Raw genomic sequence first — 27581 nt, 5'->3', positions numbered from 1 at the left:
TAACCTGTTACAGTATCCAGAACAAAGTTGAGCAAGAGTGACACGCGTTTCCCTGGGGAGTATGCGTTCCTCTTCTGCGAGATCAGGATATTTTTCTTCAAGTACTGGATTCACCGGGCAATTCCCGACATAAAGGTCCGACGCCTGTCTATGGAGTTCACCAAGGACCTGCTTGTGTTTTCCCGCCTCATACGGCTGGGTTCTGTTGTTGTTGTTGTTGTAGCAATGCTCGCCCCACCTAATAGCCGCGACCGATCACAAATTGTCATCAATATCCTCTAACGGGAGTCCAAGGAAACTTGCCGTTTCAACAGGGGTGGACCATAAGGAAAGGGGTGTTAGAGGCGTTGGTTCCACATTACAATTAAAGAGATGGTTGGTGTCATGTGGGGACACATTGCAAGCAGGGCATACATTTTGTATGTCGGGGTTGATTCTGTATAGGTAAGAGTTTAACCTGTTACAGTATCCAGAACGAAGTTGAGCAAGAGTGACACGCGTTTCCCTGGGGAGTATGCGTTCCTCTTCTGCGAGTTCTGGATATTTTTCTTCAAGTACTGGATTCACCGGGCAATTCCCGACATAAAGGTCCGACGCCTGTCTATGGAGTTCACCAAGGACCTGCTTGTGTTTTTCCGCTTCATACGGCTGGGTTCTCAGGTGCCGTATTTCCTCAAAATGCTTACGGAGATGACTCCTTAGGCCCCTAGGCAGTGCTGGTTCGTCAATCAGATGTCTGTTGGGATGCCCAGGTTTCTGGGTATTCAACAGAAACTGTTTGGTCAGCATCTCATTTCTCTCCCTGATGGGGAGTATTCTCGCCTCATTATGCAGATGGTGTTCTGGGGACATAAGAAGACAGCCCGTGGCGATTCTGAGAGCAGTATTTTGGCAGGCCTGTAGTTTCTTCCAGTGGGTGGTTTTTAGGCTTGGCGACCATATGGGTGACGCGTAGCACGTAATCGGCTGGCTAATTGCTTTGTATGTGGTCAGGAGCGTTTCTTTATCTTTTCCCCAGGTACTGCCAGCAAGGGATTTGAGGATTTTATTACGGCTCTGAATTCTTGGAACAATTGCGGTTGCGTGCGCACCAAAATGTAGATCCTGATCAAACGTCACACCCAAGATTTTGGGGTGTAGGACAGTCGGTAGCGTAGTACCATCGACGTGGATGTTCAATATGGTCGACATTTGGGGCGTCCATGTTGTAAATAAGGTCGCGGAAGATTTAGTCGGTGACAATGACAGGTTTCGCGAGGCGAAAAAACTGGAGAGATCAGGGAGATAGCCGTTTATTTTATTGCATAGCTCATCGATCTTTGGGCCTGGGCCTGTGGCCATTATTGTGCAGTCATCGGCGTAGGAAACGATTGTGACTCCTTCCGGTGGTGAAGGTAGCTTAGATATGTAGAAATTAAACAAAAGCGGGGATAGGACACCACCCTGTGGCACCCCTTGTTTAATTCTCCTTTGTTTTGATGTTTCGTTTCTGAATTGCACCGATGCCTGCCGACCACCCAGATAATTTGCGGTCCACCTTTTAAGACATGGGGAAGGGTAGACCCTTCCAGGTCTTCCAGTAACGAGCCATGGTTGACCGTATCAAAAGCTTTTGATAGGTCTAACGCTACGAGTACTGTTCTATGGTGGGGATATTGATTCAAACCGCAATTTATCTGGGTGCTAATGACATTTAGCGCGGAGGTAGTGCTATGGAGTTTTCTGAAGCCATGCTGATGAGGGGCTAGCTGCAAATGTGCTTGGAAATGAGGGAGCAAAATGGCTTCAAGCGTCTTTACCACTGGCGATAGGAGAGATATCGGACGATATGACTCACCTACGTTAGCTGGTTTCCCAGGCTTTAGTAGCGGGACCACCTTGGCCATTTTCCATTTCTCGGGTATGACAAAGGTGGAAAGAGACAGGTTGAAGACATGCGCTAAATATTTGAAACCCTCTTTCCCTAGGTTTTTAAGCATCGGCATGGCTATGCCGTCTGGGCCTACTGCTTTGGATGGTTTAGCGCGACCAATGGCGTCCTCAACCTCTCTAGCGGTGATGGTAATTGGTGACGCGCTGAGTTTGTGTTTATGTGCACGTCTATTGGCTCTCCGTCTATCTTTGTCGACCGTAGGATGCATTATATATTGTCGGCAGAAAGCGCTCGCGCATTTTTTCGCATCCGACAGCACCTTATCGCCAAAGGCGATGGAAATTTTGTCTTTGTGCTTAGTCGGATTCGATAGGGACTTTACGGTGGACCAAAGTTTACCTACACCGGTAGAGAGGTTACAACCTCTTAGGTGCTCTTCCCATTTCGCCCGCTTGTGTTCATCCACAAGCAATCTGATGCGTTGGTTTATATCCCTTATTTGGGGGTCGCCTGGATCAAGCTGTCTTATAAGGTCGCGTTCCCTCGCTAAGCTCGCGGACTCCGCCGGGAAGTGGGGCCGGATTTCGGGAATTCTCCCGGCGGGAATGAAATGTGCCGAGGCGGATTCAATGACCTTACGGAAGGCACGCTCCCCTTGGCGGGCATCAGTCGGGATAGGGAGGGCAGCAAAGCTGCTGTCTGTTGCAGATTTATATTCTTCCCACTTTCCTTTTTTGAAGTTTATGAAAGTGCGTTTTTCGGTGACGATGAAGTCGGCGGTACGCTCGAACGAAATAAGTATGGGCAGGTGGTCGGATGCCAATGTTACCATCGGCTGCCAGTTGACGCAGTTTACGAGTTCTGCGCTTACGATTGAGATATCTGGCGAGCTATGACAGCTTCCTACCATACGTGTGAGGGCGTCTCCGTTAATTGTGCAGAACGTCGTTTCGTCTATTTGATCCGCCAACATCTCACCCCTACTGTCCGTCCGCAAGTTTGAATGCCATAGGTCGTGATGGGCATTGAAATCGCCTAAGATAATGCGATTGTTGCCAGTGAGTAAGGCCTCGATATTAGGGCGGTATCCACTGGGGCAACAGGTGACAGGAGGGATGTAGATGTTGATGATTTCTAGATTTGCATCGCCTGACCGGACAGATAGGCCTTGACGTTCTAAGACATTGTCACTGCGGTCGATGCCAGGATCAAATATATGATATTGCACAGAGTGGTGTATAATAAACGCGAGGCCGCCTCCATTTCCGCTCTCGCGGTCTTTCCTGTGGACATTATAACCAGAGCAGGTCTGCAATGCAGATCTTGCTGTGAGTTTAGTCTCTTGAATCGCAGCAATGCGGATGTTGTGCCGCTTCATGAAATCGACTATCTCCGTAATCTTCCCAGTTAGTCCATTACAGTTGAACTGCAGAATTCTGAAGTGCATGAGGGGTGACGCCGCCACTCTAGGGGTAAGTGAGGGGTGACTACGCCTAGGTTGTGGAAGGCCAGGACGCAATTTCTGTTGTGGCCTTGGGACTGGGCGCCCTTGGGCAAGCATTGGGGTACCCGGATGATTTGGGTTTGCGACCTGGCAACATGGCGCGATGAAACCAGTCGGGGGGTTGCCGTCGCGGAGACCAGAACATCTAGGAAAGTGGCACCACCCAAGGCAGGAGCTGCATTGAGCGGATGTCGCAAACCTATATATTCTGTGCTGGCAGACGGTGCAAACGGAGGCAGGGACTAAGAGTCTGTTTCCCTGACCTGCACGATTGCTGCCAGAAAAGAGGGGGGGAGAAGAAGACGGAGGCAGGGGCTGATGCTCAGCAATGCTACCAGCTCTACTACGAAGGTAGTAGTTATGAGTGGTATCATCTGTTTGAGTTGTTGGCGCCGTGGGGCGCGAGCAGCAGCGGGTACTTGTTGTGGCTTGCTGAGCAGCGAAGCTGCTGGAAGGTAGTGGGGATACGCTTAGGCGTAGACTAAGGGACGCACTTGGGCGTGAGCAGCAAGGAGCCACAAAAGATTTATAAAAGTTACGTGGACGTCGGGTTTTGGGATCAAGCCCAGAACAACCTGTCCGATGCAACCATCCCTTGCACGAGACACACTGAACAGAGTATAACCGTCCTAAAAAGATTCTTTTCTGGCAAATGCAGCAAAACCATTTCTCAGGACCGGAGTCAGGAGACGGACCCGGATTGGGTTCGATACCTTCCCGGAGTAAGGGAATATGTAGCAGTCCTGCTGCAAGGAGCTGCTGGGAGGATGACAATTTGTGGGAGGAACGAAACAAATTAAATGGGGTCACACTGAAATGACAGTCCTTGGTCGGGAAAAATCCCGAGTCGCTCCAGTACATAGAACCGACTGCCTTGGGAAGCGTGAAAACCAGCAGTCATGGTGACTGGTATAAATTTTAAATATAGCGACGAGGAACTGGTGCAAAGAATTAACCGACAAAACATTTGTTTAAGTGAAACGGACATAAAAATTGTTAAGCAATATGAAGTGAAAAAGAACGCGAAAAACTATTATAATGCCGTGATAGAAATGAATGTTGAAGCGTTCGCAAATGTACTAGCTGGAAAAGGCTTAATGTAGGTTGGGAACGTTGCCGAGTATATGATGCAGTGCAGGTTTTGTGTTTTGTTTTAAGTGCAAAGGTTTCAATCATAAAGCTAAAGACTGTAAAGAAACGGAAGTGTGCACTAAATGTCATGGCGCACATTTTTCCAAAGAATGCAATGAGACAGTAATTAATAAATGTATCAACTGCATTAGAGCAAACAAAGATCTAAATATGGGACTAGATATAAACCACGATACTATGGATAGATTTTGCCCTGTATATCAGCAGAAGCTGAATGTTAGGAAAAAACATATGGGATACTAGCAACAAACCAAATATACTGTGACTATATCACGGAAAACTAAAGCGTATAATACACGTACTAAGGAAGGCTGTATACTGCAGTGCATATATCTTAATATTAATAGTATTGTTTCAAATAAAGTAGAACTAGAACGTCTTATGGAAGTTAAACAACCAGCCTTAGTAGTGTGCTCCGAAACCTGTACAACAGATAATATAATGTACTCCGAATTAAATATTTCTACATATAAATTAATCCGTTGTGATTCACACAGTAGGCACACGGGTGGTGTGTTATTTTATATACATGGACAAGTAGAATTCAACGTTATATACCATCGTGAATATACCATCCACGTACTCTAACCAGCTTAGAAGTGTGTTTGCACAAATGGCCATGGTACAAAAAATTGATTTTAATACGAGAGTAACGGAGCACTCAGCTACAAAAATTAACCTACTATTTGCCAATATTGACCAGATCAAAATTGAATGTGCCAGCGAATATAAAATATCTGATCACGAGACAATCTGCTTTCAGATACCTACTTCAAAATAGTGCAGAATGAGAAAATATGCTAATGCCGTCTGTTGGGAGAACTACAGCGCGGAGAACCTGATAAATCTGCTGCGGATATGTGATATAAGTTCTATATCTAATATAGTGTTAGAAAATAGGGTTAAGGCTTTGAATGATATCTTGTCTGAAGCCATGCAAACGTTGACGTACGAGAAGAGGATCAATATAAAATTGCGAAATAAGTGGTACGACCGTGAACTAACAGTACTACCTAAAAGAAAATTTGAATTATATAAAATTGCGATTAGCACAGGTCATTGGGATGATTGCCCTTATAAAAATATATAAAAAAAACTATAATACTTAAAAAGAAGAAATACATGGAAGATCAAGTGATTATTAATAAAGGAAATATGAAATCCATGTGGAAATGTTTGAAAGATGCTGTGGAACTTGCAGATAATAAAGAGCATATTAAAAAAATAGTATTTAACGGTGAATGTCTAGAAAATAGCAACGATATAGCTAATGACTTGAATTGTTACTTTGTTCAGAGCATAATTCAAATCAATGATAGTATTGAAACAATTGAACTTGTTGATGAAAGTGAAACAACCAACTCGGTAGCAACATTTGAGCTCACCAGTATCGAGTTAGAAGATATAATGAACATAACAAAACCATTTAAAAACAAATATGGCGGTAAAAACCTATTGTCAGAGGGTGTTATCAAGGACTCTATGGTGTACATTGCACACTTATATAAGGGCATTATAAACGAATCGTTTGATAGTGGCATTGTTCCCAGCTGCTGGAAGATATCCACAATAATACCAGTGGCAAAAGTAAAAAATACAATGAAACCTGACGAGCTGCGTCCGATTAATACCTATTGATGAAAAAATTATGGAAACAGTGGTGAAAAAGCTACTAGTAGCATACCTAGACGATCATAATATAATCATACCAGAGCAATCAGGCTTCAGGAAAGGCCACTCCTGCGAAACAGCATTGAATATGGTAATTACAGAGTGGAAAGAGGCTGTTGCTGATAAAAATGTAGTAGTATCTTGCTTCTTAGACTTAAAGAGGGCGTTTGAAACAATCGATCGAAATGAATTGCTGAAGTTAATGGATAAAATTGGGATCAAGGGAAAAGCTTTGGAATGGTTTCGTAGTTACCTGAGTAACAGAAAGCAGAGGACGGTAATTGGAGACGCAGTTTCATCGGTTGTTGATGTTAACATTGGGCTGCCACAAGGCTCAGTACTTGCTCCGATATTGTTTATAATTTACATCAATGATATAAAAACTTGCTTGAGAAATTGTAAAATAAGTCTTTTTGCGGATGATGCATTAGTTAGCATTAGTGACAAAAATGTAGATTGCGCTGTCATGAAAATACAAGAAGACTTAAATAATTTATTTAAGTGGCTATGCAGTAGAAAGCTAAAACTTAATATTGATAAAACTAAGTGTTGGCGAGAATCGTTAAAGTAGTTTAGTCATTACTTATGTTTGCATTATTCTGTTCTTTATGTTAGTATTACCTGTTTTCATATTTGTATTACCCTGTTCTCTACACTTTGTACTAATGGAAACAAACTTATGAATTTGGCCCATCTGGCAACTCCCTTCGCCTTTGTCAAAGTTTTGCATTTCATTGCAACCGATTAAAACGAATTTGATCGGCGAGCTAGACGGGAGGCGAAAAACCAAAACGTAAGTTTATTTTCAGTACTTGTATTTCATACATATGTTGTAACATTATAATTATTTAGGAAATAAAACAGAGCATATTCAGAGCATATTAGCTCGATAATACGAGTTCGAACGCCTGTTAATTTCAAGCCTAACCCGGCCGCAATATTTTTTATTTCGTTTTGCTAAACCTAAATTCATTTGCATACTTTTCGTGCGCATTTTATTGCATTTGACAACGTTTCCATGTGCCAATTTTTTCATTGGCCACCGACAATTTTTATATATACATAACCAAATGGGACAAATTTGGAGTTTTGAGTAATTTGAACGTGCAGTATGCAAAAACACAGCCAATAGCTGGACAAGGACATTGTGAAATATTGGAGAAGGGGTGAGTACCTGAATTTGGTTAGCGTAGTGGGTAAGTCGGTGCGGTTAGGGATAACGGTGGTCGGAAATTTTTATTTGCAACAACAAAGCGCAAGGGTATCGGTATAACATGCCACTAACGCGTTCAGGGTCAAATAGCGGTCATGTATATGACGATGGTGGTAGTGACGATCTAAATACCACTGTTCAAGAACAAAATGTAATTGAACAACAACAACAATCTCCACTTGAGTTACAAATTAGCGCTATGGTAAAGCAAATGGCTGAATTACAAAACACAGTGGCGCAGCTTGCGAGTATGTCAAATAATGCGGCGACTGGTTTGCGTTTGGGTGAAGGCAACTCATCAACTGGGGAAATGACATAATAAGGGAAAATTGGTCGATTGCAGAAACTTTGGCCAGTTTGAATCGCGTTTTGAGTAGTTCCTCCGGTCAAGGAGCCGTCAAGAAATTATATGATGTGCCAGAATTTGACGGAAAACCTGAGGACTGGTCAATGTTTCGCGAATCGTTCATTATGACGACTCAGGAGTACGGGTATAATGAGCGGCAAAATATGATAAGACTTCAGAAGGCCATTAAAGGAAAGGCGCGCGAAGTAGTTGAATGTCTGCTCATTCATAGCAATAATGTACCAAGAGTTATCGATGTGTTAGGTGAGCGTTTTGGTAGACCAGAGCAACTAGTCAAGAGTCAGATTGCGCGCGTTCGAAGTTGTGCGCCAATACCGGAAAATCGTTTGGATATGCTGGTGCCGTTTGCTACAAAGGTGCAAAATTTAACGACGTTTCTCGAAGCTGCTGGTTGTGAACACCACCTAGCCAATCCTACCCTTATGGAAGAGTTGCTGTTTAAGCTGCCACCATCGCGAAGATTTGAGTGGGCTCGCCATGCCATAAACATTACACCCAGAGCGACAATCTGCCATTTCAGTGAGTGGATACAGGAGCTGGCGCGCGTGGTGAACATCAGCAGCCTCAATTCAACCCAGAAAACGCGACCGGTCCAAAGGAGTAATGAAGGGCGGATGAAATTCTTTCACGTTGGTACAAACGGTAAGCAAGCGGTCAGCTGTGAATTGTGTACAGAGGCACATCACATAGAAGAATGCAGTCGGTTTAAGCCAATGGACGTCGAATCGAGATGGAAGGTTGTGCGACAGAGAAGGTTGTGTTTTAATTGTCTAAGGCGTGGGCACAGAAGCAACAAGTGTGGAAAAGAGCACCAATGTTCTGCACCAAACTGCGCGAAGAAAGCGCACGTGCTGCTGCATGCAGATGAACAACGAATAGCTGGTGGAGTTCAGCGTCAAGACACAACAAGGCAACCAGTTTTTACTAACGCGGTCGCAAGACAAGAAAACTTAAATATTTTGTTCAAAATTCTACCCGTCAAATTGTATGCGAATGGGCGGGAGGTAGTTTGTTATGCCTTTATTGACGAGGGTTCGGCAGTGTCGTTAATGAATAGGAGATTAGCAAATCAGCTTGCTCTGATAGGTAATAAAGAGAAGTTGACATTACAATGGTTCGGAAACAATGCTGTAACTCAAACGGTTTTTAATAGTAATATTCAAATATCAGGGCTCGATGCAAACGCGAGGAGATTTTGTACGAAAAACGTTAAGGTCGTCGAAGACTTGCAGTTGCCAAAGCAAACGCTGAACAAGTCAGAACTACAGTGGAAGCATCGGTTCTCCAAGCAGCTGCCAATCGCTGAGTACGACGCGGCGATACCAGAATTATTAATCGGTCTAGATAATGCGCACTTGGGCGTGGCGAAACGTGTAATAGCTGACGGAAGGCGCGGTCCAACGGTTGTGTTGACAAAGCTTGGATGGGTACTTTACGGACCAAGTCATGTGCAGCAACCGTCCGGAAGTTACCATTCCCTGTTTGTGCATAAGAGCGGTGAGTCGAAGCTCGAGCAATTGGTTGAAAATTTCATAGTGAACGATGCGATGGAAGCCAGTGGTGCACATGCGCATGTGGAGAGCGCAGCGGATGAGAAAGCCAAACATTTACTTAACACAACGACAGTTCGAAAGGGGCAACGATACGAAACGGGACTCCTGTGGAAGAACGATCAGGTGGAACTCCCTGATAGTAGAGGCATGGCAGAAAGGAGATTAAGGGCACTGGAGCGAAAGTTTTCTAAAGACCCTGGCCTCCGAGAGCAGTATACGCATATCATGGGTGAATATAAGGCGTCTGCACGAAGCGGAAGCACAGCAGTGTGGTAAAAGGACGTGGTACTTGCCACATTTCGGAGTGCGCAACGTTAACAAGCCGGAAAAGCTACGAGTAGTATTTGACGCTGCAGCAGAAGTTAATGGCGTTTCACTTAATTCAGTTCTGCTAAGCGGGCCGGACTTGGGTCAGCCGCTAGCGACCATATTAATGAAATTCAGGCAGAGATAAGTTGGGGTTTGCGCAGAAGTCGTAGAGATGTTTCATCAGGTGCAGATACGGCGCGAAGACCAAGAGGCGCAACGATTTCTATGGAGGATCGAACCTGAAGCGCCAGTGGAGGATTACGTTATGACGGTGATGATATTCGGCGCGACGTGCTCACCATGCTCCGCGCAGTTCGTGAAGAACAAAAACGCCAGAGAGTTCCAGACAGTATTCCCTGAAGCAGCAGCTGCGATTATCCACAATCATTATGTTGACGATTATGTGCATTGTTTTACCACTGAAGAAGAAGCTGTGCGCGTGACCAAGGAAGTAGTCTGGGTACACAAACAGTGTGGTTTTGAGCTGAAACGCTGAAACGGAGGAAATGCACTGACCATGGTGAATCTCGATAGATCTGCCGATGAACAGTTCCAGAGAGTGCTTGGCATGGTTTGGGATAACGTAAAGGATGAGCTAAAATTCGCCTTATCATTCAACAAAATCGATGGTAAGTTAATGACAGGCGCAAAAAGACCCACTAAGCGAGAAGCATTGCGGATAACCATGTCAGTGTTCCATTCATTTGGCTTGGCAGCAGAATACTCGATAGTGGCAAAATTGATTTTGCAGAAAGTGTGGCAAGAGAAGGTCGGATGGGATGATGGTATACCGGATGAAGCTTTCGCGATGTGGAGAAAGTGGCTGAACATGCTAAAGGACATCGAAACCTTACTAATGCCGCGATGTTATGATGAAAACTTCTTTAAATTGTCGGTAGAACTACATGTGTTTGCCGATGCCAGCGAATCGGCTTATGGAGCAGTGGCGTATTGGAGAATCAGCAGCGGGTGTGGTATAATACGTTTGGCGTTCGTGATGGGCAAAGCAAAATGTGCCCCTTTAAAGTTGACAACGGTGCCACGTCTGGAGCTGCAAGCGGCCGTTTTAGCCACGCGAATTCGTACAGCAGTACTTCAAAACCATGACCTTACACCTGTAAAAACAATCATGTGGAGCGATTCTAAGACAACGTTGGCGTGGATAACCTCGGATCACCGCCGGTATAAGCCATATGTGGCACACCGAGTGAACGAAGTGCTGGCAGGCAGTAAAGCAACAGACTGGAGATGGTTGCCCAGTATCGACAACCCAGCCGATTTTGCAACGCGCTTACCAAGCGGGAAACGTGAATCATTCTGGGCGACAGGACCAAACTTCTTGTATAAGGACGAATCAGAGTGGCCGGCAGTCGTGGCCCAGACGCAAACCAGCGAAGAACTTCGCACTATGTTCCTATTTCACTTCAGTTATGGAGGCGATACGCTTAAAAGATTCTCTTGTTTCATTTGTATGAAAAGAGTTATAGCGTGGATGTTGCGGTTTTGCAACAACGCTCGGAAGAAGCACAGAATACTAAGGGAGTACGGATATCTAACCGTAGCGGAGCTGGAAGCATCGGAGCACTTAGTTTGTCGAGCGGTACAGATGGACGCGTATCCTGAAGAGTATGAGGCTCTGCGTGTAGGGAAACAACTGCGGGGCAATAGCAATTTGTGGAAGCTGACACCTTACATCGATGAGAAAGGAGTCATGCGTATAAAGGGTCGCATTGATGCCGCTGAAGTAATACCGTTCCAGAGTCGCAGGCCAATCATCCTTCCGAAGGAGCACCACGTCACAAATATAATCGTCATGTACTATCATTTTAAAGCGAAGCACCAGAATGAAGGAACTATAATAGCCGAAATCCGCCGAAAGTTTTGGGTACCCCATATTCGAGCAGCCGTTCGACGCGCCGCTAAGGAATGCCAAAGTTGTAAGAAGGATCGTGCGCAACCGCGACCACCGATAATGGGCCAGCTGCCAGAGGATAGGCTAACGCCATTTTTGAGGCCATTTTCCAATGTCGGATTAGATTACATGGGACCGTTCTTCGTAACTATAGGACGGACGGAAGGAGAAGCGTTGGATAGCCTTGTTTACATGCCTGACGACGCGTGCCATACATTTGGAGATTGCCAAGGACCTCAGTACCGATACTTGTTTACTATGCATTCGCAACTTCATGTGCAGGCGAGGCACCCCGGTTCGCATACGGTCGGATAACGCTACTAACTTCACCGGCGCTAATAAAGAAATGCAGCGCCAACGTTCGGACTTCGCGAATGGGAGGATAGCCGACGCGCTAGCAACTGAGGGCATCGAGTGGGTGTTTAATTGCCCGTTGAATCCGCATGTAGGTGGATGCTGGGAGCGACTTGTGCGCAGCGTCAAGCGGGCCATGGGGCATGCTCTACACAATGAGAGTCTACCCGAGCAAAGTTTATACAGTCTTATGTGTGAAGCGGAAAACCTTGTGAATAGCCGACCGTTAACGCACATTCTATTAGAAACACCCACAGACGAACCTTTAACACCTAACCATTTTCTTATAGGTACTGCCAACTCAGAACAGACTCCTCATCCGCGAGAAGATCACACGGTGTCTAGGAAGCAATGGAGGAAGGTGCAACAAGCACAGCATCGCTTCTGGAAAAGATGGGTTCAGGAATATCTGCCAGATCTGTGTCGACGCACTAAGTGGTACCAACCGGTCGAGCCATTGCGACCAGGAGATTTGGTCCTGTTGTGCGACAGTAATATACATCGCTCCAAGTGGCCGTTGGGAAGAATAGTTCGCGTGTTCCCAGGGAAGGACGACCAAGTCCGAGCAGCGGAGGTGCAGACCACAGTTGGGTTATTCCGGCGACCAGCGTGCGTATTGGCTCGGCTAGATGTTGGTGAATCTGACCAGATTCACGGTGGTCGGGATGTTGGCGAGAATCGTTAAAGTAGTTTAGTCGTTACTTATGTTTGTATTATTCTGTTCTTTATGTTAGTATTACCTGTTTTCATATTTGTATTACCCTGTTCTCTACACTTTGTACTAATGGAAACAAACTTATGAATTTGGCCGATCTGGCAACTCCCTTCGCCTTTGTCAAAGTTTTGCATTTCATTGCAACCGATTAAAACGAATTTGAGCGGCGAGTTAGACGGGAGGCGAAAAACCAAAACGTAAGTTTATTTTCAGTACTTGTATTTCATACATATGTTGTAACATTATAATTATTTAGGAAATAAAACAGAGCATATCCAGAGCATATTAGCTCAATAATACGAGTTCGAACGCCTGTTAATTTCAAGCCTACCCCGGCCGCAACACTAAGTATATGATATTTAACAAGAACCATAATAACTTAATCCAGTCTAGTCTGAAAATAAAAACCAATGCAATTGAAAGAGTAGATCAAATGAAGTACCTAGGTGTAATAATTGATGAGAAACTAAGTTTCACAGAACACATGAATCATTTAGAGAAGAAAATTGCACAGAAAATAGGATTTATGTATCGAACATGTAAGCATATTAGCCAACATCACAAAATATCTGCCCATCAATACTACTAGTAACAAATGATACGTTAATTAATAAGCTCAAAATACAGCAAAACAAAGCAATGCGTTTGATACTAAAATGCTCTTATAGAACATCAAAAAGTATTATGCTTCCTATGTTACATTGGCTTAGTATTAAACAATTAATCTGTTATTACTCTTTGAAGTGTATACATTACATAACACAGGGAATGTTACCAAATTATCTGAGTGATAGGATACAGTACAATCATGAGATCCATAACTATGGAACTAGGAGTAGCAGAAATTTAAGACTGCCCAAAGTAAGAACCGAGTTCGCAAAAAAGACCTTAGAATACGTAGGCTATAAAATGTATAATGAATTACCAGCAGAGATAAAAGACTGAAAACGTTGTTAAGTTTAAAGAAAAACTATTTCTATATATTTACTCATAAATTTACTCATTTCTTTTTTAATGAAATAGTTTTAAGAAACAATTATGAATTTTGTAAATTGTACTATACAATGAATTAGGCTTTTTTGGCCGTAATAAATAAAATAATAAAAAAAAAACCCGACATACAAAATGTATGCCCCGCTTGCAATGTGTCCCCACATGACACCAACCATCTCCTTAATTGTAATGGGGATCTAACGCCTCTAACACCCCTTTCATTATGGTCCACCCTTGTCGAAACAGCAAGTTTCCTTGGACTCCCGTTAGAGGATATACAATTTGTGATCGGTTGCAGCTATTAGGTGGGGCGAAACATTGCTAAAACAACAACAACAGGGTGTACCTATCGCGGGCATATTCTGATCTCCTAACCCACTGGGGGGACTATCTCCTATCTAGAGATAGTGATAGTTTCGCTATCTCCGCGATCTTCCCAGTTAATCCATTACAGTTTAACTGCAGAATTCTGAAGTGCATATGGGGAAACGTCGTCACTCTGGGAGAAAGTGATGGGTGACTACGCCTGGGTTGTGGAAGGCCAGAACGCGATTGCTGTTGAGGCCTTGGGACTAGACGTCCTTGGGTAGGCATTGGGGTACCCGGTAGATTGGGGTTTGCGACCTGGCAACATGACGCAAAGAAACCCGTCGGGGGTTGCCGTCGCGGAGACCAGAACATCTAGGAAAGTGGCACCGCCACATATATATTCTGTGCTGGCAAACGGTGCAAAGGGAGGTAGGTACTAAGAGTCTGTTTCCCTGACCTACACGATTGCTGCCGGAAAAGAGGGGGGGGGGGGGGGGGGGGGGGAGAAGACAGGGCAGGGGTTTATGCTCAGCATTGCTACCGACTCTGCTACGGAGATAGTAGTTATGAGTGGTAGCAGCTGTTTGAGTTGTTGGCGCCGCGGGGCGCGAGCAGCAGCGGGTACTAGTTGTGGCTTGCTGAGCAGCTGGGCTGCTGGAAGGACGTAGGGTTTTGGGATCAAGCCCAGAACAACCTGTCCGATGCAAGCATCCCTTACACGAGACACACTGAACAGATTATGACCGTCCTAAAAAGATTCTTTTCCGGCAGATGCAGCAAAACCATTTCTCAGTACCGGGGTCAGGAGACGGACCCGGATTGGATTCGATACCTTCCCGGAGCAAGAGAATATGGAGCAGTCTCGCTGCAAGGAGCTGCTGGGAGGTTAACAATTTGTGGGAGGGACGCAACCAATTAAATGGGGTTACACTGAAATGACAGTCCTTGGTCGGGAAAATCCCGAGTCGCTCCGGTACATAGAACCGACTGCCTTGGGAAGCAAAAAGTCTAGTTGAGGGGTTGACTGCTAATACGCTACCAAAAATATCGAGAGAGGTGTCAAAAGACGTGTATTAATCTCGGGAACAATAATCCGAGCCCGGAAAAGAAAAATTTTATCTCTGTCCGGAGATATTTGCAGTTGAAGTTGGCGATTTTCATGTGGTTGTTGTTGTTAGTACCCCCAAAAAAAATTGTGCATCACCGTGGCGGTAGCCACGGTTATACCACACACCCGGACTTGGCATGGCGTAGCCCAGGTTTATTTTTTATAAGCACGGCCGAAGGCCGCCAACGCAGAAAGGTGTTCTGCGCAAAAATACTATGGATCCGACCCTCGGTTTCGGAGGTACCCGCTGGTCTTTTTCGGCTTTTCGTTAATATCTTTTGAACGCGTTAAAACTTTTATTTTCCGCCTTCGGATTATTAATACTGATGTCAAGACGCGTCGTTTGACACCTCTCTCGATATTTTTGGTAGCGTATTAGCAGTCGACGCCTCAACTAGACTATTACCGTTGTTTTTTACCACATTTGTTGTACACATACTCACACTAATGCAGAAAGGTATTCTGTGCGCATTTAGTTTCGATCCCCAAACCGGTGTCGGACCCAGACAGGGTAATTTTTTTATAAGCGCGGCCGAAGGCCGCTAACGCAGAAAGGTCCTCTATGCAAAAGAAACTGGTAATAGTCTAGTTGAGGGGTCGACTGCTCGACCTCCGCACTAAATGCCATTAGCACCCAGATAAATTGCGGTTTAAATCAAAACCCCCACCATAGAACAGTACTCGTAGCGCTAGACCTATCAAAAGCTTTTGATACGGTCAACCATGGCTCGATCCTGCAAGACCTGGAAGGGTCTACCCTTCCCCCCTGTCTTAAAAGGTGGACCACAAATTATCTGGGTGGTCGGCAGGCATCGGTGCTATTTAGAAACGAAACATCAAAGCCAAGGAGAATTAAACTTGGGGTGCCACAGGGTGGTGTCCTATCCCCACTTTTGTTTAATTTCTACATATCTAGGCAACCTTCACCACCGGAAGGAGTCACAGTCGTTTCCTACGCCGATGACTGCACAGTAATGGCCACAGGCTCAGGCCCACAGATCGATGAGCTATGCAATAAAATAAACAGCTACCTCCCTGATCTCTCCAGTTTTTTCGCCTCGCGAAACCTGGCATTATCACCGACTAAATCTTCCGCGACCTTATTTACAACATGGACGTCGACATGAATGTCGACCATTTTGAACATCCACGTCGATGGCTCTACGCTACCGACTGTCCTACACCCCAAAATCTTGGGTATGACGTTTGACCAGGGTCTACATTTTGGTGAGCACGCAGCCGCAATTGTTCCGAGAATTCAGAGCCGTAACAAAATCCTCAAATCCCTTGCTGGCAGTACCTGGGAAAAATATAAAGAAACGGTCATGACTACATACAAAGCAATTAGCCAGCCGATTACGTGCTACGCGTCACCCATATAGTCGCCAAACCTAAAAATACCCACTGGAAGAAGCTACAGGCCTGCCAAAATACTGCTCTCAGAATTCCCACGGGCTGTCTTCTTATGTCCCCAGAACACCATCTGTATAATGAGGCGAGAATACTCCCCATCAGGGAAAAAAAGAGATGCTGACCAAACAGTTCCTGTTGAATACCCAGAAACCTGGGCATCCCAACAGACTTCTGATTGACGAGCCAGCACCGCCTAGGGGCTTAAGGAGTCATCTCCGTAAGCATTTTGAGGAAATACGGAACCTGAGAGCCCAGCCGTATGAAGCGAAAAAACACAAGCAGGTCCTTGGTGAACTCCACAAACAGGCGTCGGACCTTTATGCCGGGAATTGCCCGGTGAATCCAGTACTAAAAGTAAAGTATCCAAAACTTGCGGAAGAGGAACGCATACTCCCCAGGGAAACGCGTGTCACTGTGGCTCAACTTCGTTCTGGATACTGTAACAGGTTAAACTCTTACCTATCCAGAATCAACCCCCACATACAAAATGTATGCCCCCGCTTGCAATGTGTCCCACATGACACCAACCATCTTTTTAATTGTAATGTGGAGCCAACGCCTCTAACACCCCTTTCCCTATGGTCCACCCCTGTTGGACTCCCATTAGAGGATATTGATGACAGTTTGTGATCGGTCGCGTCTGTTAGGTGGGGCGAAGCACTGCTACAACAACAACAACAACAGGGGTCGACTGCTAATACGCTACTAAAAATATCGAGTGAGGTGTCAAAAGACGCGTATTAATCTCTGGAATAATAATCTGAATGCGGGAAAGAAAAATTTTATCACTATCCGGAGATATTTGCAGTTGAAGTTGGCGATTTCCATGTGGTTGTTGTTTAGTACCCACAAAAAAAATTGTGCAACACCGTGGCGGTAGCCACTGGCGGAATATTTAGAATAAGGTGCCACGATTTTCCAACTTTTCTTTTTTTCGAGGGGTGGCGGGGGTCCTAAAAAACACAAAATTATCATCCGCAACTCTAGGAAACTCTTAGTTTATGAAATATAAGCCTTTTGATTTCCAAATTTAGTAAAATTTCAAGTTGTCCTGCGTGTCGTACCCACAAAAAAAATTGTGCATCACCGTGGCGGTAGGCACGGTTATACCACACACCCCGACTTGGCATGGCGTAGCCCAGGGTTATTTTTTATAAGCACGACCGAAGGCCGCTAACGCAGAAAGGTGTTCTGCGCAAAAATACTATGGACCGCATCTGCGGTTTCGGAGGGACCACGGGTCTTTTTTCGGTGTTTTGTTAATATCTTGATCTAGACGTGAATACGCGTCTTTTGATACCTCACTCGAAAATTTTGACCCAAATTTCGGTGGGTACCGTAAACTGCACTATTACCCATTTTTTATCTCGTTTAAAAGTTATTCGCGGAAAACCCGTCGGTACTATTGTCGCTTTTTTCGTTGTTGCAATTAAACAAACGAAAACAAATGAAGATGGTGAATAGTGTTGCCAGCTCCGCAACAATATCTTTTTAACTTGGTAAAAGATTATAAGGTGGTGACACGTAGACATAAATGCAAACAAACACACTATCAATGTATTTTGTTTTGTAATTCTCTGAATAATTTTAAATTAATGTATTTAATTGGAACAAGTGCAGAATAGATACATTTGTCAAAAAAAAAAAAAAATTGGAATTTATAGAGATTCCAACGGTAATTCTCCGTAGAACACCTTTCTGCATAGGCTGCCTTCGGCCGCGCTTTTAAAAAATAACCCTGGCCTACGCCATGCCAAATCCGGGTGTGTGGTATAACCGTGGCTACCGCCACGGTGATGTCCTTCTGCGTAGTACACCCTTCTGCGCAGCACCCCAAATAATATTAGACTACAATTATTAAGTGTTTTACAAAAACAAAATACATTAATAGTGTATGTTTGTTTGCATTTATGTCGACGTGCCACCACCTTATAATGTTCTACAAAGATAAACAGATATTGTTGCGGAGCTGGCAACACTATTCACCACCGTTGTTGTTGTTGTTGTAGCGATAAGGTTGCTCCCCGAAGGCTTTGGGGAGTGTTATCGATGTGATGGTCCTTTGCCGGATACAGATCCGGTACGCTCCGGTACCACAGCACCATTAAGGTGTTAGCCCGACCATCTCGGAAAGATTTATGTGGCCACATTAAACCTTCAGGCCATCCCCTCCCTCCCCGCCACCAAGTTCCATGAGGAGCTTGTGGTCGCCAGAGCCTCGTCTGTTAGTGAAACAGGATTCGCCGCGGATAGGTGAGGTTGACAATTGGGTTTGGAGAAGCTATATATTGCGCTGGCAACCTGAAGGGTCGCGCTACACACCCCTTGAATCTGGTATTTTAGTCGCCTCTTACGACAGGCATACCTACCGCGGGTATATTCTGACCCCTTACCCGCTGGGGGTATTCACCATCGTCATTTGTTTTCGTTTGTTTAATTGCAACAACGAAAAAAGCGACAATAGTACCGACGGGTTTTCCGCGAATAAATTTTAAACGAGATAAAAAATGTAGTTTCTGCTTTCGGATTCTGAATCTTGACGCAAATACGCGTCTTTTGATACCGCTATCGACATTTGCGACCCGAATTTTAAGTGCAGGACTTAAGTTGAAATTTTACTAAATTTGGAAATTAAAAAGCTTATATTTCATAAACTAAGAGTTTCCTAGAGTTGCGGATGATAATTTTGTGATTTTTAGGACCCCCTCTACCCTACAAATAAGCAAAAGTTTGAAAATCGTGGCACCTTATATAAAATCCAACCCAAACGTTACGGTATCGTATCTTAAAACGGAGGCCGATACGCTTCTTTTGATACCACCTTTGATAAATTTTCATAAAAATTAGGTGGTCTTGAAAACGTTACCATAAATGTTTATAACACAATTCTAGACCGAAGTGTAATCCTGTCGAATAAAACATCGAATTACCTGTAGTGCTCGAACAGCACACCACAAAACACGCTCGCCACCGCCCCCAGCATTGCAATATGGATGAAATATTCCAATATTCACAGGCCCATCATATGAATCTTTAAGCTTTTTTTTACAGCGCTGCAGCCAACTACGAAGGCTTAGCAAAAATATGGCAAACAGCACCGTAGCCGACACGAGTACCAGGAATCTGGAATAGAATTATGTCAACATAAAACAATATCTGCCAGCACGATAAGGTGATTTCTCTTATACATTCTTATAGCCATTAGTGTCAAAATTAAGTAATCAAGCTTCTATTTCACCACCAAGGCATAACGTATACCTTTGATTTCGTCGTAGCGACTCAAAAATATCACAATCATTTTCATCGATAGAAATCGCAGTAACTGATTGAATGTGACTAGAAGATATCGTCGGTCGTCCATATCGAGACGTTCGCAATCGCGCTTAAGGGCCGTTTACGTTTAAGAGGCCACTGCGATTTACAACCAGATTGACTGAATGTTTGTATGTTTGCGTGTCGGGTATTTGACGTTTACCCCGCGACTGTCAAATAAAAAGCCATCAATCAACATTTGCATTGAGAAACCGAAGCGTTCGGACATGAATATGCCGTCATCGGATGATGACTTTTTTTTACTTGCAACTACAGCAGTTTTATTAAATAATAAAAATTGTATTAAATATTAATAAAAGCTTTACATTCCATAAAGCTGCTAAACATTGATAATTTTCAATAAATTTTAATATGAACTGCTGTTCTTCCGCGCACTTGTTCATTTTGAATGTCGACACAAACTAAATACAACACTGCTGGTTTGTCAATCACACCCCGCGACTATCAAATAAGCAAGCGTTAAATGAAAAGATCAAAATTTTTGATTTTCATCAACGTGTAGCCGACAACAAGTACGTGCGTCACGAAGCCATCCGACTGCACTAAACACACAAAATTCAGTCAATCTGGTTATAAATCTGCCGACAACAAGTACGTGCGTCACGAAGCCATCCGACTGCACTAAACACACAAAATTCAGTCAATCTGGTTATAAATTTGAATTTTATGTGTTAGTGCAGTCGGGTGGCTTGGTGACACGTATTTGTTGTCGGCTACAAGTTGATGAAAATCAAAAAATTTTGTTTTTTTCATTTGACGCTTGCTTATTTGATAGTCACGGGATGTGATTGACAAAACAGCAGTGTTGTATTTAGTTTGTATCTATATTCAAATTGAAAAAGTGTGCGGAAGAACAGCAATTCATATTAAAATTTATTGAAAATTATCAATGTTTACAAGCTTTATGGAATGTAAAGCTTTTATTATTATTTAATAAAATGTTTTTTAATTTTTTTATTATTTAATAAAACTGCTGTAGTTGCAAGTAAAAAAAATCATCATCTGATGACGACATATTCACATCCGAACGTTACGGTTTCTTAATGTAAATGTTGATTGATGGCCTTTTATTTGATAGTCGCGGGGCAAGCGTCAAATAGCCGACACGCACACATACAAAAATTCAGTCAATCTCGTTGTAAATCGCAGGAGGCTCTAAGACAGCATTGTTGTATTTAGTTTGTGTTGACATTCAAAATGAAGAAATGCGCGGAAGAACAGCAATTCATATTAAAATTTATAGAAAACTATCAATGTCTTACGTTTTGCGTACAAGCTCTTCATCCACAATTTCTTTTTATCACTCTTTTTCCTTTTCTGGTAATTGTTTACTTTAGCTAACAACTGCTAAAACTCGTCCAAAAATATCGGGAGGGTGTCAAAAGACGCGCTTTGATCACAGTATCACGAATCCGGTGGCGGAAATTAAAAATTTTATTTCGTTTCCGAGATATTTGCAAACAAAATTGAAAATTTTCATGTGGTTGTTGTTGTTTTGATAATTTTGTAGTACCCACAAGAAAAACAGTGGGTAAAAGTCGGTCTCCAAACCGGTGTTGGAACCACCCAGGGTAATTTTTTATAAACGCGGCCAAAGGCCGCCGATGCAGAAAGGTGTTCTGCGCAAAAATACTATGGATCCCGCCCCCGGTTTCGGAGCGCTCCGGGGCCAATTTTCGGTTTTTTGGAAATAACTTTTGACATATAGAAAATTTTGAATTTCCGCTCTCGGATTCGTGGTCTTAGGATCAACACGCGTCTTTTGACACCTCTCCCGATATTTTTGGTCGGGTTTTAGCAGTTGTGACCTAAAGTAAACAATTACCCCTTCCCTTTTATTTAATAAAACTGCTGTAGTTCAAAGTAGAAAAAAAATCATCATCCGATTACGACATATTCACGTCCGAACGCTACAGTTTCTCAACGCAAACTTGATTGATGACGTTTTATTTGTTTGTCGAGGGGCAAGCGTCAAATACCCGACACGAACCCATACAAAAATCCACGCAATCTCGTTGTTGATCGCCGGAGCCCCTAAGATTTTTCTATAAATTTTTAATTTACATTTCTATAGTATCGTTCAAATGACGCGTGCACCAGATACAAATAGAAACTTAACATGCAATTGCCACAACTATGTTGTGACCTGATATTTATCTGGTTAAATTTCTGATCCGTATAGCAGTTCTGTTCGTTTTGTTTTTTGTAGCATATTTTTTGACAGCTAACCACTTTAGGGTTGGTAGCACTGAAATAAATATGTATGTGTATACATAAAAGATTTCGCCTAATTTAAAAGCAAAAACTCGGAAAGTGTAAACAATTTGGAGAAAATGTAAGGAACATAAATAGCTTGTTTGCGTGCGAAACTATTTAAATGTTAATAAAATAAATTTCACTTTTAGGGAAAAGAGAATGTGGAACATCGCCATCAACTTTAACAGATGTTTTATATTAGTGCTGCCAGCTCTCATAAGGTTGGTCCAGATCGTTCCAGTGATATTTGATTGTGAGCCAGAGCTCGATTACTCAATGCAACGATCATTATGTGTAATTACCCAGCAAAAACTGTACCCGTAAATTGGATAGTAAAACGACTAAAATCTGTGTCGATGGAACACGTAAATCGTTCAGTAGCATTTGTACAGGGCAGCGGTAACTTTTGTGACCAGTCCATTCCGTCATACCTATTTATACGATTGTCCATACTGCTCACACATATACGGTATTAGGTTATCGAAATGTAAACAAACTATAGTGCTGTACTTTTCTTACATAACTGTCAAATGGCAGTCATTTTTTAAGTTATATACCTGTAACTTTACGAGTATTTTTTACGAGCAGTTTTTTTACTTGGATTATATCTGAAATTGCTATATACATAAAACATTTCTCTAATTCAAATCCATTAACATTTCTTTTATTCAAAATTTGTATAATATATTAGATTATTTATATTAGTTGTAAATTATTAACTATAAGTCATAAGGAAGGAATAGTTTTTCAGTCTTGTTGGGGGCCATATATACAAATTTTATTGTATGCGATTGTATGCATACAAAGTTAAGGAAAACTTAAATAAATTAATTAATGATATAGAAAACAAAAGAGAAGAATTATCAGAACTATTGGTTGCAGTAAACCATCAAATCGGAGTAGACAATTCATAATTTGAGTAAGTTGACTTGTAATTCGCCAATTTTAATGCTATACCTTTTTATTTCAGTTCAGAAAGCTGCAATTGAGGGTCGAAAGTTACAATTGAAGTTCAAAAATTTCAACTCAAGCTCAGAAAATTTAAACTCAAGCTCAGAATTCCTATTTGTAGTTCAGAAAATTCACCCCTTATTGTCATTGTCTATTACGTTCCATTGGTGCGTGAACCAGATACGGATAGAAATTTAACATGCAAATGCAACAACAACGTTGTGATCCTCATATTTATCTGGTTCATCTGGCAGTTGCATTTTATCTGAGTTGCCATAGTAAAATTTCATTATCAGTTATTTGTATACAATATTTTACTTTTGGCAACTCTGTTCGATCGTCATCGTGTCGTGATCACGGTCGTTAAAAAACGAGCAATGATCGGCTGATGGTGGTCCGCAAACGCATTGCAAAGGAGTATTGGTAGAGTACTCCAACATGAAGAAAATGGAACACGTAATCCAACAATTTTTGCATATATATATATATTATACATACTATAGTACAGTGAAATATTAGTTTCTTTATTCACGCAAATGCTAAATAACATAAGAATATTCGTAGTATAAAATATAAAAGCTGCATTGGCCCTCTCCATTTACTTTCATTTTAAATTAAATTCACTCCGATAATTCATTCCGACACAATTCCTCTTTAGTACTTTGGCATATGATCCTCTGTGGGTGCTCCATGGGGTACTACCGTGAAAGTACTTTGGAAAGTACTCTCACGTATGTACTCTATGTACTCTATGGAATACTCACAAACAAAGCGAGAGTGGGATCACCTACTCCTCTCCTTGGACATCGCAATGTTAAGGTGCGTGCACGCTAAGCGGCGCGACATGTAGCGGCAGCGGCGCCTCACAGTACGACAAATTTGGCAATTCACATTAAGCGGCAATCGAGCGACAAATTGCGGCAAAAGTTTGAGTTTATTTTTGTTTGCAAAATGGAAGACACTCGCAAGTATACCGTCGAAGCAGAAACATCGTTTTTTGTAGTGATTTTACCAAGCAATGGATAACGTGTAATTTGTGAAAACATACATATAATTCCACAAAGGACAAAAAGTGCAAGTAACGGGATTGAAATACCCAATTATATATTAATGACACAAAAATATAATTTCCGAAGAATTACAAATCTTGATAAAGCACAACAAGCCATATATTCAACAATTACAAGGAAAAAAATTGTGCTACGGGATCTTACTTTGCGATATGTGTTAGCTGCTTGGGCACGTCTAAATGTTGCTAGTATATTACCCTTATTCGTTTGTTAACCTGGCGATTTAAAGGGCAATTTAAGGTCCTCTTGCCATCTTTGGAATTGAAAGATTCAATTCACAAAACCCCAAAAAAAAAAAACAAAATGGACGACACAGTTTTTGAAGCTGTAATTATTTCGTTTTTGTGCGAGGAAGAGGAAAGGAAAAGAAAAAGACCGCGGTTATGGTTGCACGACATCTCATCCTCAAGATATGAGGAAGGAGAGTTCCACACTCTTTTGCCAAGATTAAAAAAAGATGGTGCAAAATTCTACACTTACTTTCGCATGACGGAAGAAAAGTTTAAAAAATTGTTAGCCTTAATGCTGCCTCACATTAAAAAAGAGGACACCTTTTTTAGAAGAGCGATATGTCCGGAAGAAAGACTAATGGTAACCTTGAAGTAAGTTATGCTTGAAATTTTTCTTGGTGATTTTCATGTGGCTGTTGTCATGTTGTTGTGCACTGAAAAAAAATTTTGTGTACAAAGGGATTTTGCACGGATTTATTTTTGATCCCACTCCATTGGTGGACCGGCCAGGGTGATTTCTTATAAGCGAGGCTAAAGGAAGCCAACGCAAAAAGGTGTTCAGCGCAAAAATACTACCCTGCAAAAATGGTTGGATGATGTGGTCCACTTGTGTCATACTGGAGTACTTAGCATTATACTCCACTGTAATGCAGCAATGAACCAACTCATGTTTCTACACGAACATATTATAAGCCCATCATTGATCGTTTTTAACGATTGTAATCACTACACAATGTTTATTCATGTGGGTACTCCATGGATTACTCTGATGTCATGCTGAGCTGGAGTATATGGTCCAGTCCTAGGGTATGGATCCCACCCACGTTTCGGAAGGACCCGGGGTAATTTTTCGGTTTTTCGTTAACATTTATTGAACAAGTTAAAAGTTTTATTTATCACCTTCGGATTATTAATACTGATGTCAAGACGCGTCGTTTGACACCTTTTTCGATAATTTTGGACGCGTATTAGCAGTCGACCCCTCAACTAGACTTTTACCTTATTTTTTTTTAAATCGCGGTCGAAAGCCGCCAACGCGAAAAGGTGTTCTGTGCAAAAAACTATGGATAGGGCCCCATATTTCGGACCCTCTCGGGATCGTTTTCTGTTTTTTTATATATCTTTCGACAGAAATCACCGCTACAAACGGTTTGTAGATAATATATTTCCAGTTAATCCGAAGGATAGTCTTGTTAAGTCAAACATGAAGAAGTTAACATTTTACTAGCTCAGCTCGCCAAATAAGCTTGACAGAATCGGAGAATATCTATGTCAAAAGGCAAGAAAGGATATCAACCGGAAACGTTACAGTTGGGTAGCACAATGAAATATTTGGGTAATGTTTTATAAACGCCGCAATACCAAATGTTTATGAAAAATAACGCCGGGAATATTGAAAATGGGGGCCCGATTCATAGTTTTTCTTTGAACAGAAAACCATGTCTTGTAAGACGTTACCAATATTTTAATAAATTTACAACAGCGCCAACAAATACGCAAATACACTGCAAATTTTTAAATTTTCCTAAAAGCTAACAATATAAACTGTCAAGTAAACTCGAACAGTTTCGATAGATTTTTTCCTAAGTTATGACAGTGCTGGAAATTTTCAGTGGGATATTAGTTCAGGTACCTACAATTTAGGCGAACTCGCACCCAGCCTGAATGCTTTTATATTCAATAATCGAATGTACCTAAATTAAAATTTTTTCTTGTCATACTTATGCTGCTACAATTACGAAATTTTTTTATGCTTTCTTGTTTTGATTAATAAGGTTTGGTTAATAAGGCCGTATATGAATATGTCTTTGATTCCAAACTAGAAAAGCGGACGAAACTTTATCGGAAAAGCAAATTACAATAACAATAACTCATATGCGAAGACGAGACCAACATTACACACAAAATAAATGAGCGAAACATGTTTTTGTTCATTTTGAAAACTTTATTTTTCGTGAAGTTTCTTCACAATAAAACAAAAGATAATAATGAGTGAAAATTATGGATTCCTTTTTGGTTGAAATGACTTCTCCAGGACTTTGATTTTCGTTTTGTATTTATGCGCAAATTTTTCCAAAAAAAAAAATAAATTTTTGGTTGTTAAAATGGCACAAAAACCTAACGAAATTCAAACTGGCTGATTTGTTTTTAACAAACATATTGTATTTTTCTTGTATTTTCTTTGTTTGAATATACATAGTTTACTCACTTACACCAGTACTGAAGCCGTATTAAGAGGGAGCACGATAAAAAATTTAGAAAAAAATACAAGAAAAATACACGAAAAGGAAGTAGTGTCATATAGGCATGAAATATTTTTCAAATTTAAATCATGCCCTATATTTAACATTTTATGTGTTGCCTTGTGGGACTAAATAGCCGCCTGGTGCAACAACATAACATACTTGGGGGTCTTCTTGAACATGTACTCGTGGATCCTCTTCAATATGTTCACTGTAAGGATCTTCGAGGTGCTCAATATAACGTTCTTCAACTTGTTGAATATGTACATCTGCCGAGTTTCGCGAACGATCATCGTAGACCTGCTGAGTACTCCTTGAGCTCCTTTCTAAATGTTCCTCTTCCACTTCTGACACAATTGAAAAAACTTTATTCTTTGGCTTCAATTGCAAGTCCAAGGGTAAAACTGAAACGGAGTCTGCCATTGCCTTGAAGAAGGAATGTATTGGACTTCCAGTTGCTGTTGATTGCGGTACTTCTGTTTGCCGACTGGTTAAAAAATTTTGTAAAACACTAGCTACTGAAGGTTGCGACTGATGAGTTCTTTTCTTGGCACTAGGAGTTGATGTTCTTGTTTTCGATGAAGAAGTTCGGGGTAGGCTTATAGTATCGTCATCTTGCAAAGACTCTTCATTAAAGCTCTCATAAGCCGATTCGGACCTTTGGAAATTTGTTTTAGTTTGTCGTTCCTGTATATAAGGGCGGAGAAATTCCATCTGACGCTCATACTTCCATCTTTTACAGGCGGACGCACCATGTCCACTTCTGGTTTTTCGTTTTTTAATATTTCTCGAATAGCTATCCCTTAGAGATTTCTACTTTTCTTTACATAAAGTTTCTAGAAATAAAAAAAACAAACAATACTCATATTATATCTTTGTTTTTTTTTTCAGATTTCTTGCAACAGGCGATTCATTCAAGACAATTGCGTCTTCTTTTCGATTGGGAAACTCAACAGTAGCAGATATAGTGCATTCCACTTGCAAAGCATTATGGGACGTGTTGTCAGAAGTAGTAATGCCAACACCTAATGAGAGCACATGGAAGAAAATAG

At 42.0% G+C, this 27581-nt stretch overlaps 1 protein-coding gene across 8 annotated transcripts in view; it reads right to left on the bottom strand.

Moving 5' to 3' along the window:
- Alg11 (ALG11 alpha-1,2-mannosyltransferase) overlaps positions 1-19750 on the bottom strand; it is a 392778-nt gene extending 373028 nt beyond the window's left edge. For all 8 annotated transcript variants that reach the window (XM_067788977.1, XM_067788972.1, XM_067788974.1 and 5 more), the window contains exons 1-2: positions 19635-19750; positions 19377-19569 (exon numbers count right to left, since the gene is read on the bottom strand). In XM_067788977.1, the coding sequence (XP_067645078.1) occupies positions 19377-19569; positions 19635-19648 (207 nt within the window). In that variant the 5' untranslated portion in view covers positions 19649-19750. The remainder of the gene's footprint in view (positions 1-19376; positions 19570-19634) is intronic.
- Positions 19751-27581: the final 7831 nt, after the last annotated feature.

Source organism: Eurosta solidaginis, chromosome 5 (genome assembly GCF_040869045.1).
Source record: "Eurosta solidaginis isolate ZX-2024a chromosome 5, ASM4086904v1, whole genome shotgun sequence".
Classification (NCBI taxonomy): Eukaryota; Metazoa; Arthropoda; class Insecta; order Diptera; family Tephritidae; genus Eurosta; species Eurosta solidaginis.
Note: the sequence above shows the minus strand (reverse complement) of the source record. Positions and strands in the feature narration are given on the sequence as shown.